The sequence below is a fragment of the Lemur catta genome, chromosome 13 (genome assembly GCF_020740605.2).
Source record: "Lemur catta isolate mLemCat1 chromosome 13, mLemCat1.pri, whole genome shotgun sequence".
Classification (NCBI taxonomy): Eukaryota; Metazoa; Chordata; class Mammalia; order Primates; family Lemuridae; genus Lemur; species Lemur catta.
In genome coordinates, this window is record NC_059140.1 from 862093 (window position 1) to 881296 (window position 19204).

General features: G+C 52.8%; 2 protein-coding genes and 1 non-coding gene across 5 annotated transcripts in view; 1 reads left to right on the plus strand and 2 right to left on the minus strand.

Moving 5' to 3' along the window:
- ZNF672 (zinc finger protein 672) overlaps positions 1 to 4583 on the minus strand; it is a 21244-nt gene extending 16661 nt beyond the window's left edge. For both annotated transcript variants that reach the window (XM_045567411.1, XM_045567404.1), the window contains exon 1: positions 3992 to 4583. The gene's annotated coding sequence lies outside the window, so the exon portion shown is untranslated. The remainder of the gene's footprint in view (positions 1 to 3991) is intronic.
- LOC123649524 lies at positions 2166 to 2305 on the minus strand. Its single transcript, XR_006739032.1, has one exon. It is a non-coding gene; the product is annotated as a U4 spliceosomal RNA (small nuclear RNA).
- Positions 4328 to 18892, plus strand: SH3BP5L (SH3 binding domain protein 5 like). 2 transcript variants are annotated; one of them, XM_045567412.1, is made up of 7 exons: positions 4328 to 4750; positions 5202 to 5812; positions 12784 to 12846; positions 13011 to 13139; positions 14841 to 15002; positions 16303 to 16476; positions 17051 to 18892. In XM_045567412.1, exons 2-7 carry the CDS (start codon positions 5633 to 5635, stop codon positions 17516 to 17518), a joined length of 1176 nt encoding a protein of 391 aa, XP_045423368.1. In that variant the 5' UTR covers positions 4328 to 4750; positions 5202 to 5632; the 3' UTR covers positions 17519 to 18892. The 2 variants fall into 2 exon arrangements, with proteins under 2 accessions (XP_045423368.1, XP_045423369.1); XM_045567413.1 differs by having other exon boundaries at positions 4328 to 4437.
- The last annotated feature ends 312 nt before the right edge of the window (positions 18893 to 19204 follow it).

The following is a 19204-nucleotide window of genomic DNA, read 5'->3' on the forward strand; positions in this document are numbered from 1 at the left end:
AAAAAAAAGTAGTTTTTAATGATGAAGGCAATTTAGGGTACTTATATGAGGAAACTAAAAGTTACGTGTAAAAACTTATAAAAAATTGTTTAACTAAGGAATGGAGTTGATTTGTGACATTACATAGTAATTGATGCTGTTAACATCTTTTTATGGCTTTCATATTTTCATATTTCATTCATTTAGTCAATAGGGGTTGGTTGGTTTCCTATTTGTGCCAGGTACTAGGAGGGGGTACAGTTGTGGCAGGATCATTTAGACCTGTACCGTCCAATACATTAGTCGCTACCCATATATGACTATTTATACTTAAAGATTTAGTTCCTCAATCACACTAGCCATATTTTAAGTGCTCAAGAGCTATACATGGCTAGTAGCTACCATTTTGGACAGGGAACATATAGAAATTTCCATCCTTCCTGAAGGTGCTATTGAACTGAGCTGATTTAGAAGACTCCTGAGGTACGTTGTCTCTGATGCAAGTGAGAGGGTCTAAAGCGAAGCAGTGGCGGTGAGACGGAGAGGAGGGATCTCTAAGATACTTACTGTGATGAAAAGAGGTTGGGGAGGGGGGAATGCATTTACACCTAGGTTTCTCCTTAGACTAAGTGGGTGGATCGTAGAACCATTTACCAACATAGTAAATGTCAAAGGAGCAGGATTTGGGAAAAGAGGATGAAATCAGATTTGGACCCATGAGAGGAAACACTGAGGCCAGCTGTGCCTGGGAGGCTGCTGGATCTTACAGTGTGATCTGCTGGCAGTCTGTGGAGACAGAGCTCCAAGGAAGGAGCAGTGCCCATGAATAGAGGCTGGAGCCGTGCACTTGGGTAAGGGCACTCAGGGAAAGTAGGCAGCATGAAATAGTCAGAAGCTAACATCAGGCCCTGGGGCACACTGACAGCACGTGGTTTTCAAACTGTGGGTGGGCTGTGAAATCAACAAAAGAGGTCTCTACCAGCATTAAAAAATAGTATAAAAATATTAATATGCTTTGCATACAATTTGGATGAAGATCTTTTCCTGAAACTTTTTAATGAATATATTTACACACATATATATATTAGGTTGCAAGGTATGACATATATCTGGGTTGTGTTACAATGTTTGAATGTCACCAGTTTATAAAATGAGCATCACAGACTACAAGCTACATGGGAACTGGGACAGTGTCCTTTTTCTCATCATCACTTGAAATTCTGGCCCATAATAGACACCCAGTAAAGTCATACTGCATACAGGAATGGATCAACAGGCCGGAGAAGTTAGAGGAAACCCAGGACAAGAAAGAAGAGAGAAATGACCCAGTGGTCAGATGTCAATGATTTGGCAATATTGAGAACATAGATGATCTTATCGCTGCAATTTCTATGGAGTGGCAGCAGCAGAAGACAGACTATAGAGGTAAACGGTAGATGAGGAAGTGGATATAAGGCAAATGACAGTGGAGACTGATAGGCATTTGTTTGTTTTGTATTGAAGATGTGAAAGTTCAACATGTACCCAGAAGACATTACATAGGAAAGACAGGCTGTTTAAATGTGCCAATAATGGAACCACTAGCCACATATAGCTTTTAAAACTAAAATTAAATATAGTTCCTTAATCACACTAGCTCAATGGCCACGTGTGGCTAGAGACTACCATACTGCACAGAGTTGATACAAAACATTTCCTTCATTGTAGAAAGGTCTATTGCACAGTGGTACTCTAGAAAAAAGTTTTAGTTCATCATGCTTACGCTGGCTTCATGAAAACAAGCCTAAGCTAAATCAATGCACAGTACTCCTCAACCCTGTTCTATCTGAAACATTATCCAAACCCAGCAGAAACATTCTTGGGGGACTGTATTACAGCCTACACATGACAGAATCACATTTGGTCTCAGTGGGTTACAGTTAATCTTTGGAGAGCCCAGTAGAGACTTAAAAGGACTGCTGAACATCAAGATGTGATCTAGGGATCTGGGCACTACATGTACTCATGATGTTCTCCCACCAAATCCAATAAAGGTCTGTGTCAAGTAGAAGCAGCTTGTGACCGTGAAGGATTGCACAAAGAGAAGGATCTGCGGGATGGGTTACAAGGTAATGATAGGTACTGGAGTAGTGCTGAATAGGAAAGGTTGGAGAATTCTTTATTTCATTTTATTGTTTTTTATTTCAGTCTCCATAGAACTGTCAAAATTGCCAATGCCAACTATATTTCAAGTCGTCATGGCAGGGTATTGGAAAAAGTTTTCAATTAGCGATAATCGCGCCTCGGATAAACCTCATTTACTACAATACTGCTACAGTGCAAAGCTGGGGTTGGAGAATTCAGGCTAGAAGACATTGGGTAAAATGGGGTTATTACAGTGAAATTCTGGTTCTACAAAATTAAAGCGACTATCCAAGATGAAGGCAGATTTGGTAAGAGAAAAAAATAAAAGTGACTGGTAGAGAACAAATAATGTTTAAGACTTCTATATTTAATTTTCATGGTTTGTGTATGGCACTTTAATAACAAAAAAGAACGTGGTTGAAGACTGAGGCATTATCATCCATCAGAGCTGTCCAATTAGACAAAGTCACTTAAGGTCCCACTAACTTAAATGAGAAAAGTCACTTTCGGAATTTTAAAAATAAGATTTCCAATTATATGGAAAAAAAAATCTGTCTTTTAAATCACTTCTTTTAAAGGCTATACTTGGCTCGACTCAATTTTTTGTGTTTTTTTTTAGGGACAGGGTCTCACTCTGTCACTCAGGCTGGAGTGCAGTGGTATGATCACAGCACACTGCAACCTCAAACTCATGGGCCCAAGTGATATTCCCACCTCAGCTTCTTGAGTAGCTAGGACCTCAGACGTGTGCCACCATGCCTGGCTAATTTTTTAAAAGTTTTTGTAGAGATGGGGTCTCATTAGGTTGCCTAGGTTGCCCTCAAATGGGCTCAAGGGATCCTTCTGCCCCGACCTCCCAAGTAGCTGGGATTGCAGGTCTGCACCACCACACTTGGATAAGTTTTTTATTTTTTATAGAGACAGGGCATCACTATGTTGCCTGGGCTGGTCTTGAACTCCTTGCCTCAACCAGTCCTCCTGCACTGGCCTCCCAAAGTGCTGGGATTACAGGCATGAGCCACCTTGCAGGCCTCATTTTTTTTTTTTTTTAAGTGGTTGTTCATCCGATAAGGGTATGGCAGGGGACTGAGAACTGCCAAACTCTTGGCACATAACAACTCCATCCAAAACTCTGTACTAAGAGACAACCGAACTGTAGCATGCCTTCTACCAGCAAAAGGTTATGTCCCTATTATTCCCACCCGCACCCCCCCGCCACAGATTAAAATGCCTGCCAGATAAAGCTCAATGCTGCCAAAACTTAGTTTGTTCCAGCCAACACCTGACGATAGGCTCCTGACCTCTGTTTCTTAAGAGCATTTACTAAGTACTTACAATTACGAATTCTTCCTTCATCCCTTTAAGATGTACATGGGCCTCTATCTCCCAGACTCAGTGGCAGAAGAGCACATTATCTTAAATAACTGCCAGCTCGCAGACATCTCCGGCCTAATCTCATTTACCCTACCCAATCCTATGTAAAAGTTTTCACTTCTCTGACTGTACTGAGCCCCATTCACCTTCTCACCCTCATTCTTCCTTTAAAATGCCCAATCACCTCTAAACAAATGGAATGGAGCTCAGCTCTTTCCTTGACTGTGATGACTGAATAAAATCCGTTTTTACCGTTTTATTAAAGTCCCGCTGTGCTTATCTTCCACAGGATCCAAAGAGAAGAGAGAGAATTCAGTCCTTTTGCCTTCTCCAGCCCCAGTGCAAACCCTGAGTAGCCCCTGAGTAAGTCTGGCCTTTGTGGAAACAAAACCTCCCAGCCCCGGCCCGTCCGCCCCTCGCCGCTTAGGCCTAGGCCCCGACGCCTGCAGGTGACAGCCAAGCCGCTGGCTCGCTGAGCTGGGTGGCGACAAACACACCGAGTGCACGAGCGTACCGAGCTGAAGCTAAGTTCCTGACTGGTATTCACAGGGTAAGTGGTGGCCTCACTGGAGCGGTGCTCGGGGCGACAGGTCCTGGCTTGGGAGAGGCAGCGCCGCGGCCACAGCCTCCAAGGACAGGGATCTACCCGTCGAAGCTGCCCGCTTACTGCTGTTCTCGGGGTCCAGCTGGCTTCACGGGAGTGAGAAAAGTCGCTTCTGGGACTCCACCCTGCGTCCCAAAGGCGGAATCCACCGCGCCCGCAGCTCCAGCGGCCCGGAGCGCCGCGGCGACGGCCCGCAGCTCACTTCCGGTGCCGAGCGCACCTGCGCGGGCGGGGCCGGAAGTGCCCTGCGGCAGCCGGCAGCGCGGCCCCGCACGGCGGGACGGCGGTGCTTCCTCCGAGGCCACTCTCCGATCTCATTTCATTCCTAGCGTCTCTCTGCTCACTAGGAACGCAAGGTTGTCATCGTCCCCCTAGCTTGTCTCAGCGGCGTATGCTCGCGATTCACTTCCACTCACCCTTGGTGGCGGATGCGCTGGCGCCCCCGTCCCGCGAGCCCGAGCACCGTGGGGCGCCATTTTGTACGGAAGCGGAAGGCGGCGGGGCGCGGAGTCCCGGCCGAGAGCGCGAGGGAGGGAAGTGTTGTCACCTCGTGAGGTAGTTCCGCTTCCGCTGGGCAGGGTAGCTTTTGGTTGGACCGGCTTGTTGCGGGGAGGGAGGGGGAAGATTGTTTGCAGTGTAGGAGCTCCTCGTACGGGAAGGTAAACCGAGGTAAGGCTGTGAAGGGTCTTTTGCACCTGGCTGTGTAGGATGGCCAGGGGCAGAGTCCTTGGGGTTGCAGAGAAGTGTGGGGCTGGGAACGCGAGGCTTAGACTGTCCCCAGGGTTGGCGAGAGAGGAGGTGGGGCGGGGCTGGGGGTCACAAGGTGAATTGCGAAGCCGGGCGGGCGTGCAGTGGGGTGGGCCGGAGAGGAAGGGGCGCGGAGGGAGGGAAGGCGAGAAAGCTCTGGGTTGGGAGGGCTTGGGGCGAGAGGAGCTGGAACGGGGGAAAGAGTGGAATCTAAAGTCCTTGAAGGCTGAGCAAAGTTGAGGTGGGGACTGGTCAGAATACAGGGCTGGGGGATGAGAGTGGAGTCCTTGGGAGGCTGAAGGCTTGGAAGGGGCCGGTGGCTGAGGTTCTGGTGCTGACATGACCGTATACCTGGCCATTGTTTCCTCCGCAGCTCTCCAGAGACGCTCGTTTCGCAGCCTCTGCTCGGGCCCAGCCTACTCTCTACAGCCGCGCCACGGCCTGGAGGCGCCTGCTTCCACGCTCCCGAATGGTGCTCCTCTTTGCAGGCCTCGGCCCAGGGTCCAGGCTGCCTTTGCCCTCGGCCCCGGAGCCGTTGCCCTGGGTCTCTCTTGTTGGATTCCCCGTGGCTGTCAGGGAAGAACTTTTGTACAGGCAAGGTTTTAGCTCTAGGAACCCCACTGACAACTTGAATCTCAGCCTCTAAACGAGTTTGAGGTTCTCCCTGTGCCCTCTTTTTCTGCCTTTTGAGAAGAGAAACTCTTCTCCTTGCCATCCAGAGCCCAGGAAGCCCCCAGACTGGGGCCCTGGTCCCAGCATGTCAGTCCTCCCTTGTGCATAGGACTCTGCCCGCTCCCGGTCAACATGGCTGAGCTCAGACAGATTCCCGGGGGCCGGGAGACCCCACAAGGTGAGCTGCGGCCTGAGGTTGTAGAGGATGAAGTCCCGAGGAGCCCAGTCGCAGAGGAGCCTGGAGGAGGTGGAGGCAACAGTGAAGCCAAATTGTCTCCAAGAGAGGAGGAAGAACTGGATCCCAGAATACAGGTGAGAAGACTGAGTGGGGATGGAGAAGAGGAACCCAGATTCCAGCTTTCTTTCTTCCTCGTGTACTGGGGCAGGAAAGGAAAACAAGTTGTCAACAAATCACTGCAGTTGAGTGTGATAAGTGCCAAGAGAGTTGTGTGTTTAAAGTGCCCATGGAATGCAGAGAAAGGCCTGGCCTGAGCACCTGGGGTGTGTTGCTGAAAGCTTCCCTGAGGAAGAGAAGCGCCAGATTGGCCGTAGGTGCAGGAGGCGCACTTTAGGTCAGTGGAGGGTAGAAATGTTGTGCTGCTTTCCAAATAAGCAGAGGGGCTGCTAGCTTTGTGAGTCGGAGGTCAGAGGAGGTGACTTTGAGATTGGGAGACAGTTTGGATTCTGAGTAAGGGAATCTTTTCTCCTTTCTCACCTTTTTAGCGGTTCTTCCCACGGTTGTTTACTCCTGTTAGCAGTGTGACTTTCAAGTGTTAAAAATGCGCAGCAGCTTTAGGCCTATAAAGAAATCCCATATGTTCAAGGATTTGTGTTAGTTGTGGTCAGTTCTTAATAATACACTGCTCTCAAGATGGTGGGTCTGCTAAAGAAAACGGAAGAGTGGTTTATTGCCTTGCAGTGTTTACAGCCTGGTTAGTAGGACAGGCAGATCTTTGTTTAGGAGACCTTGGGGCAGTGAGTGAGGAAGACCGTCACCATGTGGAAGAGTACTTGGCCGGTCAAAGCTGGGTTGCAGTGTTTCAGGGCACTGGCCAAGAAGGGCTTCCTGGGGAAGCTGCTTGGGTAGGTGACGACCAGGATGCTACTGTGTGTTTGGGCTCTGAGTCTGCCATTTGCTCTGGTCACATCTCCAAGACTGATGTTGTGGTTGTGACTCACCATGCCTCTGTAGGCGAGCAAGCGCATCCCAGGGCTCAAATTCCTAGGCTTCTCTGTCAGCAAATCTTTATTGGATTACCCCAGTGAATTTGGAGGAAATCCAAGCCAGTCCAAACATCGTTCCATCCCTCTTTGTGAGGATTCCCAGGATGTGTGTGTGTTGGGGGGTGGGCTCCTCTTCAACTGTGTCCATGCTTATAGTGGAGCAGTGGTGAGCTATTCATTTCTGCCGTGAGTCAGTAATTTATTTCTGCTCTGCCTTACAGGCATTGCATTGAAAACAGCAAATTTCTTCTGCTAATTCTACAGATTTATTGTCCACTGAGGAAATAACTTATAAAAAAAAAAAAAAAAAAAAAAAGCCCTGGACTGAGATTCAAGCAACTTCCAGCCCCAAGATTTGTGATTTTTTTATTATGGATGTTAACTTCTCTGAGCCTCAGTTTCTTCATCTGTGAAGTGAGCAGTTGGTCTGGATGATTTATTTGCACAACTCATTCTCACTCTGCTCTGACACAGGTCTACAATTCTTTTCTTTCACAAACTCTTGCTTATTCCTTGCTGAAAGTGTGTAGGTAGCACTTCAGGGAAAAGCTCTCTCTCTGTTACTTGGGAAGGAGGGGTGTAGGCACTTCATACACTTCCTGCAGCCTTCCTTGCCCTGCTCAGAGGAGGTTTCTCCAGAGAAGAATCCACTATGGTTTCTCAGCTTGGCCTTTCCTGCTCCTGTGTGTTTTTCCAACATCCACATAGGCAAAGGCAGTAGTATGAAAAGTCACTCTGGCACTGCACTGTCCAATAATGTAGCCACTAGCTGCATGTGTCCTCTTAAATACAACTGATTAAAATTAAAAATGCAGTTCTCCAAGTGCTGTACTGACAATGCAGAAGTAGAATTCTGTCATCACAGACAGTTCTATCAGACAAGCTCTGTGAGGGTCAGATTTTGCTGAGGAAGCATAAGATTCATTTCACTTCCAGTGAACTTGTAGTGTCACTGGTGCAAGAAGGGTAAACCAGACCCTAGTCTCTTGCTAAACTGTGTGGCACATTGTGGAATGCTGGAGTTGCCTGGGGAAGGTTGTGTCATGGCCTTGCTCATTTGATGGCACAGGCGTGGTGTGGCTGGCTACTGCTCCAGCCTCGCCAGGGAGCTAGTGTCACCTCACCATGTGGGTGGGGCAGCGCCGTGTGAGGGGCACTCTTCACGGAGCAGGCCAGTGGCATTTTGTCCTTCTGTGTTTGGGCTTCTCTCCTCGATGAGAAGGAGATTGGGTGTGTCATTTTTTTTTTTCCTTTATGGTAGTGTGCATCGCCATGCCCACCCAGGTAAGGTCCTTTTTAGTACTCACAGTACACCACGCCACATTGCTCTGATGGTGTGCTTCAGTGCTTTCAATGCGTGTTCATTTCTCTGGATTCTCAGTGCAGTTACTGGGATTCCACCACAGATCTGTTAAAACCAGCTGGGCGTGGTGACTCTCACCTGTAACCCTAGCACTCCAGAGGCCGAGGCAGGAAGATTGCTTGAGGTCAGGAGTTTGAGACCAGCCTGAAAAAGAGCAGGACCTCATCTCTACAAAAAATAGAAAAATTAACTGGGAGTGGTGGCACACTCCTGTAGTCCTAGCTACCCAGGAGGCTAAGGCAGGAGGATCCCTTGAGCCCAGGAGTTTGAGGTTGCACAGAGCTAGGATCATGCCACCACACTCTACCTGGGGTAACAGCAAGACTCTGTCTCAAAAAAAAAAACAAAAAAAAACTCTACCTAGGAGCTTTAAAAACACCCTTTCCTGAACCTCTCCAGACACGTGGATTCTCTCATTCTGAGTGGGGTGAGATGTGATTCTAACACACAGCTAAGGCTGAATTCACTGGGCCAGGGGCCCTGTTTGGTATTTTCTGAAGCCCCAGAAACGGCTGCCCAGAGGGTGAGGCTCTCTCTGATGTGGGACTGGGGTTCCTTGGCAGGCAGGCCACTCATGCTCCTTGTCTGGTGGGATTCTTCTGGAAGTTGGAAGGAGGCCAGCTGGCACCAACCTGGGGTGTGCTGTCCTCTAGAGAAGGCCACTGGCTGTGTCTCCATGTCGTGACCTCAATGGAGTTCTCCAGATCTCTAGGCTGATCCTCAGCTTGCTTGCTTTTCTTTTTTCAATTAATTAATTAATTAATTTTTTTTGAGATAGGGTGTCTCTCTGTTGTCCAGGCTGGAGTGCAGTGGCGTGATCATAGCTCACTGCAGCCTCAAATTCCTGGGCTCAAGTGATCCTCCTGCCTCAGCCTCCCCAGTGGCTGGGACTATAGGCATGGGTCACCACACCCAGCTAATTTTTTTTTTACTTTTTGTAGAGACAGGATCTCACTATGTTGCCCAGGCTGGTTTCAAACTCCTGTGTTCAAGTGATCCTCCCACCTCACCCTCCCAAAGTACTGGGATTCCAGGCATGAGCCACTGCACCCAGCTTGGTCCTCAGCTTTCTAAGAGAGGGTCCCATGGAGAGATGGAGGGAAAGAGGGAAGGAGGGGTGGTGCTAGATGGGCCTGTGTCCACTCCATGACCTTTTCTAGCCTCATTTGTGGTGGGTGCATTCCGTCCTCAGATGTGTGGACACAATCACTTATCTGCTTCTTTCCGTACTCTCAAGGTAACTTTGTAGCTTCCGAGTCCTCACCTGAAAGTGTGGGTTTAGCTTTCACAGGAGGGTCGTCATCCTGGCCCACTGACTGACCACTAGCCCGACTCTTTGGGTGGCCCACAGGAGGCGGATTGGGAGCATCCACAGCCTGAGTGCCTGTGCCTTTGACTCAGTGTCCTGGCATCTTGGGAATGTGCCCGGTGTGCTCGGGGAAGGTCACCCTCCCCGCTGGCTGCTGGCTCACTGATGGATGATACATGCTGACTCAGACTTTGTCTTGCCCAAATTCCATTTCAGCTGAGTGCCAGGAGTCCCTGGTGGAGCAGGCCAAGTGGAATGTAACTGACTGCCCAAAACGGGGCCCTGGGTCCTTGATGGCTTCCCGCTCAGCCTTGCCCTGGGTGTGCCCCAGCCTGGCTGTCCCCTCTGCCTCCCATGCTTACCCTGCCCTCCAGGCTGCTCTGCTTCCCAGGTATCTCCTTGTCCTGTTAGAGCATTTTGACTCCAAGGGGCAGTCCTCAGCAGCAGATGGCATTTTAATTGCTGGAGTTGCTATTGGGATGTGAGTTTCCATATAGCAAGACAATGCCTCCTCCCACCACTTGTGAGTAGCAAGAGCCCTTCTCATCCTTTTTCCAGTGGGGATGACTTAACACTCAGCCATTCCCTTCTTTGATTATCTTGTCAGGGCTGGGAGTTGGGGGCTGGGAGCACTCTGGATCATGGAACTCAGTGGCAATCCAGTCTTAGACCTTCGTTTGCCTGTGTGAATGACACAGGTTAGCCTTTACTCAGCTCCTCTCCTCCCCTGGAATTAGTGTTTATAGCTTTCCTGAGTCCCGTCCCTTTCCTACCTGGGCTGTGGTTTTCCTAGGTCAGCACGCGTTTCTTTCCCAAGGTATCCTTCCAGGGATGACCTCAGTCCCAGGAAGGTGGTCACAGTGGCAGGAAAGCAAGATCAAAAGTCAGGTCCTGGATCCAGACCCTACTCTGTCACTAATTCTTACTACCTCATTGTTTCTTATCTGTCAAGTGCAAAGGAAGTATTCCCCCAGCAGGAGCTGCTGAAAAGACTGGTCACCTCCTCTTCCAGATAGCCTGAAACCGCCTGTGGGCCGAGCCCAGCTGCAGGAAGCCTGGCCCATAGGGAGAGAGGTGGCCTCTCATCCTAACAGGAGTTGCCTTCTGGGGCCCTTTAGGGTGATCCCAGAAGCTGATGGTGAGGCCCCTGTCAGGAAGGCACTGGGAAACTTGGTTCTGCGTTGCTGGTGGTGTCGGCACTGCCCCCGGGCAGAGGCCTCCTCCGGGGTCCTCCGAGCTGTGTTGGCTGCCTGTGGTTCTAGAGAGGTTTGTTGTTTCATGGACACTGGGTTGTGTGACTAATGATGTTCCCCGTAGGCACCGACTTCTAGACCCACCCTGTCCTGTGTGGGAGTCAAATGCTACTAAGTTGAGATTTGTCCTAAGGGTCAAGTACATGTGGATTTCAAAGATTTAGTTTTAAAAAAAGTAAAAGTCTGGTTAATATTATTATTTATGTTGATTACATGTTGAAGTGATAATATTTTGGATAGATTGGGTTAAATGAAATATAGTATTATAATTCCAGGCATTGCTTTTAAAAATGTGGCTGCTGGAAAATGAAAAATTCCATGTGTGGCTCATGTTATATTTCTGTTGGGCAGCTCTGTTCAAGAAAGTTTAGAGCCAAATTTGTGGCCTTCCTGAGGCAGGGTCTACACTGCTGTAGGTTTCCATATCCTTGTTTCTGGTTCCATTGTAAGTTTCTACCTTTGCACTCTTCCTTTTATTGTGATTAACACATCTGACTGGTTCCCTGTGTTCTCACTTGCTGACCCAAATCTTTTCAGGATCAAGGCAGGGAGTCGGGGGAGTATAGAAGTAGAAGGACTAAAGGGGAGATCATGCGTGGCAGCCTGACCCTTCACCCGGGTGCCGGCAGAGCCAAGTGAGCTGAGCAGGACCCGGTGTCACAGCATCATTAACGGGGAAGTGACGGCAGTGTTGCTGCCGTGGACAGTTGGGTCTGGGCAGCGGGCAGATGCTGAGCTAGGTCTCTGTGCTGTCCGGAGACTGCAGGGTTGGTGCAGGCGGATGCTGGAGCTGAGCACCAGGTATTTCCTTGGTGCAGAACGGCACCACTGCTCAGGAACGTCCTCATCTTGCCAGGGGCTCCAGGAACTTGTGTGTCTCCTCCGGCAGGGAAGGATGACTTGAGGCCAACATACTTCCCAGCTCTCCGCCACTCCACGGGAAGCCCTGGGATGGTTTCATTGCTTCCTTCTCCAGCCCAGGGGCCAGTGAGATATGTAAACCAGCATCTCTGGTGGCTTCTCCCCAAGACTCTCCCTCCCTCTCACAGGATCTACTGTGTGGGGATCTGGGTCACCATCACCGATTGCCCAAGCAGGCCAAGAGGCTTCTCAGAACCTGCAGTCTTCCCTGATCTTGACCTTGATCGTCCACCTAGCCCTTGTGATTCTGTGTCCTGCATTTCCTTGGGATCTGCCTTCTCCCACCTGGAATACTGTAGACAGCTGCTTTTTTTGTCTCCACAGCCCCTCCAGGCTTCCCTTACATTGCTCAGGTCTGCATTCCTAAACCACAGACTAAGTGGCACCAAGCTCTGAGGGACCGTTTTGCCAGTGGAAAAGGCCTGGTGTCTCCCCACCTGGTGCCCCAGCCTCACTGGTTTCCTCACCTGCCAACTTACCTGCCCAGGGCACCTGCTCCCTTTTGGTCCCCCGGCTCTCTCCCCTTCACTGGCACTTTTGTGTCTATCAAGTCCCAGCTGGGGAGCAAGTGTTCTGGTCATCCTGGCCTGACCTGCTCCCCAGGTAGGTGACCCTGCCCCTGGAGGGCACCCATGCCCACCTCTCACAAGGCTCCACATACTGCCCAGGGCCTGTTGCTTACTTGCTGGGCTTCCTCAGCAGCTGTGAGCTGCCACTGCTGTGTGTCCTGAATTCTAGGGTTCACAGTACTGAGAGGTGATGAGCGTGCAGTGAACGTGTGCTGAGTAAGTGGCCCTGCGCTGGCCCAGGCGGCTGTCCTCTCCCCATGGAGAGCAGCCCTCAGGCCCAAGGAAACTCGCCCAGCTGGAGAAAGTGGTGTGATCTGATGGGGAAAGCGAGGGTTCACCGCGATGGCTGTGTGCATATTAGTGTTGCATTCCCCAAACCCCGATTTCCACATCCTTAAAATTGGGGTTTTATTACCCAATACAAAGTAAAGTGAGGATCACATGAGATTGTGTATACTAGGTTTCTGATATACAAGGAAGCATTCGACAGTCTCCTCCTCCATTTCTTTCCTTTCCTGTCCTGAGTATCTCACCTCCTTTCCCTGGGCAGCTGGGGCTTCCTCTGTGCATCGCTTCCGCCCTGCACGGTTCACTCAAGGCTCCTTCCTTGCCCCGCACTAACTCCCCGCTCCTCTCTGAGGCAGGAGGAGCTGGAGCACCTGAATCAGGCCAGTGAGGAGATCAACCAGGTGGAGCTGCAGCTGGATGTGAGTATCCTGCTTTTCCTCACACCCTTGGGCTGGGCCCTGGGGGTATCTCCGTCTGTCCTTTTCTCAAATTGAGACAGTGGCTGGGGGGAGGGGCGTGCTAGAGGAACACGCGGGGCTGGGACCCACACATGTGCCTTTCCTCTGCCCCGTCCCTTTGCCAGGAGGCCAGGACCACCTATCGGAGGATCCTGCAGGAGTCAGCAAGGAAGCTCAACACACAGGGCTCTCACCTGGGGAGCTGCATCGAGAAGGCCCGGCCCTACTATGAGGCTCGGCGGCTGGCTAAGGAGGTACGGCTGGCCCACCTGCATTCAGGGAAGGCTGCACCAGAGCCTGGCCCTGGACTCTTCTGTCGCTGTGTGGAGTGGGAGACAAAGCACCAGACCTCAGGGCAGAGGACTGGGCCAGACCTGGCTGCTCAGGACTTGCTCTGTGGGGTGAGAAAATTCCTTTACCCCCATAGGCCCTAGGCTCGTGGCGGGAGTTTGGGGGTGTGCTCCGGAAAGCCCAGTTGATGCCTGCTGACGTTTAAGTGTTCTTCTGTGTGTAAGGAATCAGGCTTTAGGGTGTATCAGATTTGTCAGCTCTACTGTCTTACCATTTTCATCTTCTCTCATTTCTTCTTTCTCTTATTTCTCTTCCCTTTGATTCATGTCTCTCTTATCTGCATCTTTTCTTAGTTAACCACCAGCCCCCGACCCCAGCCATTTTCTTTACACAAGTAATGGGTGTTAACATTGGAAGACTGTAATAAAAAGAAGAAAACCAAAATTTCCCACAATCCTACCATGCAGGTTTCATGCGTGTTTTGTATCTGGGATTTGTTTTAATCCAGTATGGTATGGTGCTAGACCTGGGGACAACTACCTTGAAAGAAGAGTTATTCCCAAGAGGAGGGGCCACACTGGGGAGCAACCAGTGTCAGTCAGGGGGCAGAAGAAGTGAAGGAGAGAGCATATCCCAGAATCTTCATGTGTTTTTTGTGGAAAGAAATGGTTGAGGCAGGGTAGGCAAGTTTAGGTAAGTTTAGGATTGGATAGGGGTGGTCTCTAGTTGTCTAGTTACCTGGTTCAGGGATAATTTGGGGCAGAGGCTTACTGGCTTGGTGTGCGAGTTAGGGAATGGGGTATCTGGGCATCCGGGTTTGGATTGGTTGACTTACATGTGAAGGTCACACTTACGGGGGAGTTTCCCACCTCCCGGAATTAGCTAGCCCTGGGAGGAGCAGGCTCTCTTTGGCCAGCAAGGCCCTCCAAGATGTCAAAGCATCATAAAAAATAGAAAATAAAAAATGTGACTGATACAGCACAGATGAACATGTATTTAAAAAGAAAAAATTGGCATTTATTTTCCCAAAATGGGATTATACAATATGTGCTATTCTTGTTCCTTTGTTTTACTTAGCATTATGACGTGGTTCCATGTCAATACATGTACATCCATGCCATCATTTTAAAGGACTGATTAATATTTCCTTATGTTAGATGTACTTATTCATTTAAGCAGTGTCCTGTAACTGAAGTTAGGTTTGTGTTTAGTCTTTTGCTTGTTCCGTATGGCTGTGAGGAGTGTCTCTGAGCACCTGTCTGAGCATTTCCTTCAGCTTTCCCGCTGGGTGTGGAATTGATGGTCTCAGGGTCATATTTTCTGTGACACCCTGTCCATGTCACTAACCTTCCAGCTAAAATGGTTCAGATTTTCCTTTGTTCTCCCCGGGGCAAAAGGCCAGCAGCCTTTGAGAGCGCTGAATTTCACACACCCACCCTCCACTGGCAGTATCATTCTTTTAAATATTTATTTGTACATTTATTTATTTTCCTCCACATCCTTATGAAATATTCTTTATAGGATGTTGCTTCCTTGGCGTTAATCCTGAGCACAGCTGGGGAAATGGAGCTGGCGTTGCAAGTGGGCCCCTTTCCGCTCGTCCTCACGCGGGTCTCCGTGGGCAGCGGGAGGCCCTCGGCCGCACTGACGCCGTCTCCCCGCAGGCCCAGCAGGAGACGCAGAAGGCAGCGCTGCGGTACGAGCGGGCGGTGAGCATGCACAATGCTGCGCGGGAGATGGTGTTCGTGGCCGAGCAGGGTGTCATGGCTGACAAGAACCGGCTGGACCCCACGTGGCAGGAGATGCTCAATCATGCCACCTGCAAGGTGAGCTGGGCGGTGCTGGCAGGTCCCCTTTGCTGGTTCTTGTACTTCTTTTGCTGTCTCTTCATTGCCTCACCTTTTTGCTCCTCCCTCTCCTCCACTCCAGCCTTCCCCCAGCTCTGGTTGTTTCAGGCCAAAGCTATGCCCAGCTTTCTGCCCGGTGTGGCCCCCAGTGCTTCCCACATTCCATTTCCCTCTGACTTAGAATGTCATCCTGGGCTCTTCTCCCTCCTTTACCTTCAGGTGTGAGAGCAGCCCAAACAGTGGATCCCCGGAGGATACCCTGGGATTCACCATTCACATTTGTTATGTTTAGTTGTGTGACTCCTGGCTTCTGTTTTCAGAATGTTTTCCCTTCCCTGCTTTTGAGCTCTGCCAGTGTACCTTGATTTTTGAAGTATAATTTATGTATCATTTCCCAGCTCCTGAAAGGGGACTGGGGGGTGGGTGGGAGGGCCCCTGGCAATGGCTCAGTCTGCCACTTTCAGCTTGAACAGGGCAGGTGTCAGCTCCTGCCGGGGGGAGGTCGTGTCTTGGGATTCTTTGTGTGTCCCTCACGCAGAACAGGCTCTCTGCTTCCACTCCGGAACTCGTGCAGATGCGAGCACGGAGCGCTGGAGCAGGGTGCTGACACTGCAGAGCAGCGTTAGGGGTGGTGCGCAGCCCAGAGCTCCCTGTGCAGGAGCAGGTGAGGCCTCCAGACACCTCGCCTACCAGGACGGGCGCGGCCGTGCAGCACCCTGGGGCGGAAGCGCACGCCTTGGCCCCCTTGGCCTGCACTGTGCGCATGTGAGGGGTGGAAACCCAGAGAACCGCGTGCATAGCTGTGGCTCCTCACACGGGCTCTTCCTGTCCCTGGCCCCTAGCTGCTGGCACCGAGGGCTCCCCCGGGACAGTGGCCGTTGCAGATGTGATGTGCTCACAGACACATTCCTGTGATGCTCGTAAGTGGCTGCGAGGGCTCCAGCGCCCCTTTCCTGGCAGCAGCAAAGCTGAGTGGCAGGTGGTATGGGTGACGATAGGCAAGAGCATGGGCAAGAGGTGGCTGCAGAGGCACGTGTGTCAGACATGGTCCTCAAAGGCCAGGAGGTCAGGCAGCAGGTCCAAAAGAGAGGGAAGAGGCTGTCTTGAGGCTCACTGACCCACTGTTCCTGAGTGTCCTGGGCTCTGCACATGGCGGGGTTTGCAGAGGATGCTTCCGTAAAGGGTCTTCCAGGGCAGCTCTCGGATTGGCAGCCTGGGGCCAATGCCAGGGGCTGCACTGTGGGGCCTGCCCCAGTGATGTGTGACCCCCCCTGGCCAGGTGAACGAGGCAGAGGAAGAGCGGCTTCGAGGAGAGCGGGAACATCAGCGGGTGACACGGCTGTGCCAACAGGCTGAGGCCCGGGTCCAATCCCTGCAGAAGACCCTCCGGCGGGCCATTGGCAAGAGCCGCCCCTACTTTGAGCTCAAGGCCCAGTTCAGCCAGATCTTGGAGGTAGCTGAGTGGGCGAGAGGGAAGAATGGGCAAGTGGGGGGTGTAGGAGGGGCAGGCAGGGAACGTGAGGGCAGGTAGAGGGAAGCCGGGCTGCCTGTCTGGCTGCCCTGGTGGGGTGGGCAGGGCAGGGCCTCCACTGGGCCAGCCAGTGGTGGGGATGTGTGGCCCTGCAGGAGTGGGAGGCAGGGCTGGGGGCTGGTGCTGGCAGAGAACATAGCTGAAGAAGGGCCGTAAGCAAGAGGAAAAAGTAAGAGTGGAGGAAACCAGGGATGGGGAGAAGAGCCAGCCAGATGGTAAGAAGGAACAATGGGGAGAGGAGGAGGAGGAGCTGGAGGAGATGAAGTCCTGGGAGGAAGGCCCTAGAAGGTGGGACTCAAGCCAAGAGCCGGGCAGGATCGCTGGGAAGGACAGCCAGAGGAGCAGCGGGGCTGGCCGGTGTCGCCGGTCTGCGGTGGGTGCTGAGCACAGCCAGCCGGGGCTCTGGGAGGCGAGGCCCTGGATGGACCTCAACGCAGAGTGCCGCGTAAGGCAGGGACACACCGTGGATCACCTTGCTCTGGCTTGCCCTCTGTAGGAGCACAAGGCCAAGGTGACAGAACTGGAGCAGCAAGTAGCCCAGGCCAAGACCCGCTACTCAGTTGCCCTGCGGAACCTGGAGCAGATCAGCGAGCAGATCCATGCCCGGCGCCGGGGCCTCCCTCCGCACCCCCCAGGCCCGCGGCGCTCCTCGCCCGTGGGCGCTGAAGCAGGACTCGAGGACACAGAGGATGGGGACAGCGGGATTGAAGGGGCCGAGGGCGGGGGGCTGGAGGAGGGCAGCAGCCTGGGGCCTGGCCTCGCCCCGGACGCGGACACGCTGAGCCTGCTGAGCCTGCGCACTGTGGCCTCCGACCTGCAGAAGTGCGACTCGGTGGAGCACTTGCGCGGCCTCTCGGACCACGCCAGTCTGGACGGCCAAGAGTTGGGACCCCGGAGCGGGGGACGCCGGGGCAGCGATGGTGGGGTCCGTGGGGGTCGCCACCAGCGCAGCATCAGCCTGTAGCCCCGTGGCCACAGCTCCTGGATTGACTCTTCCCCGAGGGCTTCTCACCCCGTCTTCTCTGGGGTCCTGGCTCCCCCGAGGTCCCCTTCTCCAGCGCTTTCCTGGGAGAGGAGAGCAGTGTGTGCGCCCGTGTCTGCCCGGCTTTCTCACGGCCTCCCTCCGCTCCCCTGCCCGCCCAGAAGGCAGCTGTCTCCGCGCTCCGTCTCCGCCCCTGCAGGCCCCTCCGTCCCTGGAGTGTGGACCCCTTGCTGCCCTCTTTCTATGTGGCCCTCTCCGTCCTCCGTCCGTCCGTTTGGCTTTTCCCCCTCAGGGAACCTGGCCTAGAAGGCACAGGGGAGCTCATGAGAGAAAATGAGCGCAGGGCGGAGGGGAGGGACGGCGGCGCCCTCCGTCGGCCCCCAGCCCCTGCCTTCCCGGGCACCCCTCGAGCGCTCCCGCTGGCCTGCTCTGGCTTGCTGGTGCCGCCTCCGGGGACGCTGCCCTTCCCTGCAGCACTGCCCGTCACCACCGGAGCCCCTCTGCTGTGTGTGTCCCGAAGCGGAACTTGCAGGATGTCGGTGCTGGGGAGAGAAACCCCACCCGATTGTCAACACAGGGACCATCACCAACTCCAGACTGGCTCCTGTGGGCATGGCGTTTCCCCAGCTGGGCTGGGTCCTTAACACTGCCTAGGTGCTAGTGGGTCCCTAACAGGGTCCATGCTGGGGGTGAAGATGTGATGAGGTCCTGAAGGCTTAGGCCCCTGTCATTCCCACCCCTTACACTCTTGCTACTGAGTTACGTTTACTTTTTCTGGGTGGAGGATGCTAAGCCGAATCTTGGCGCCCTCCTGCAGGGTGGGGTTGGGGAATTTGGTGCTCTATTGCTCTCCCTTGCTCTTCCCCACACCAAACGATGCCTACTCCAGGATACCTTGGGGAGCGCTCAAGCTCGGCCCCAAGCCTCTTAACCTCCTCTGGTGCAGGGAGCGGCTGGTCCGGGCGTGGGGTCCTGCCCGCTGCAGGGAGCTGCTCCAGCTGCCGGGCGGTGCTGCCGGGCTGCGTGTAGGGAAGCCACCCCAGACCTGGGTGCCTTGGAAAAGTTGGTTCTGCCTCTCGTCCCAGCCCTGGAGAGCAGAGAGCTCTTGCCTAGCTAGGCCTGCGTCCCACTGCCAGCAAGGACTTGAGGAGTGAACCTCTGTGCTCTGCACAGGTGTCTACAAGCCCGGGGGCACGGTCACGATGAGAACCTCAGGGTTTGAGGTGGCCATGGGTGGAGATCGGAAAGGGAGGGGAGGAGGACATGGGTGTGTGTGTGTGCGGGCGCACGTGCCAGTGTGTGTGGGGAAAGGGTCTGCCCTGGTTTTATTTAAATAAAGTAGTTTATGTAACAACATTCACTGTCCCTGTTGGAGGAAAGAAGAGAAAGGTGTGAGGATGAGGCAGGGGTCCGGGAGGGAAGAGCAGGGCAAGGCGGGGGCTCTTTAAATGGGGTGGTCAGGGGAGGGAGCCAGGCTGTGTGCTACCAGGGTGTGGCGAGGCCACGTGGCCGGGTGCTCATGCTCAGGGCAAAGGTGGACAAGCTGGGAGGAGTCTGGGCCCCATGCGGGGCGTGGTGTGCCAGATGATGGGTGCCAGAGCGGGCTTGGCACAGAGGGGCTGCAGGGGTAGTCGGTGCTGTTGGAGCCAGGAGACAGCGTGCCAGAGG

Excerpts from the sequence above, each read along its gene's own strand:
- SH3BP5L (XM_045567412.1), top strand. The coding sequence starts at position 5,633 with ATGGCTGAGCTCAGACAGATTCCCGGGGGCCGGGAGACCCCACAAGGT. Across the intron at positions 15,003-16,302 it reads TCAATCATGCCACCTGCAAG|GTGAACGAGGCAGAGGAAGA; the intron begins GTGAGCTGGGCG and ends CCCCCTGGCCAG. Across the intron at positions 16,477-17,050 it reads AGTTCAGCCAGATCTTGGAG|GAGCACAAGGCCAAGGTGAC; the intron begins GTAGCTGAGTGG and ends TGCCCTCTGTAG.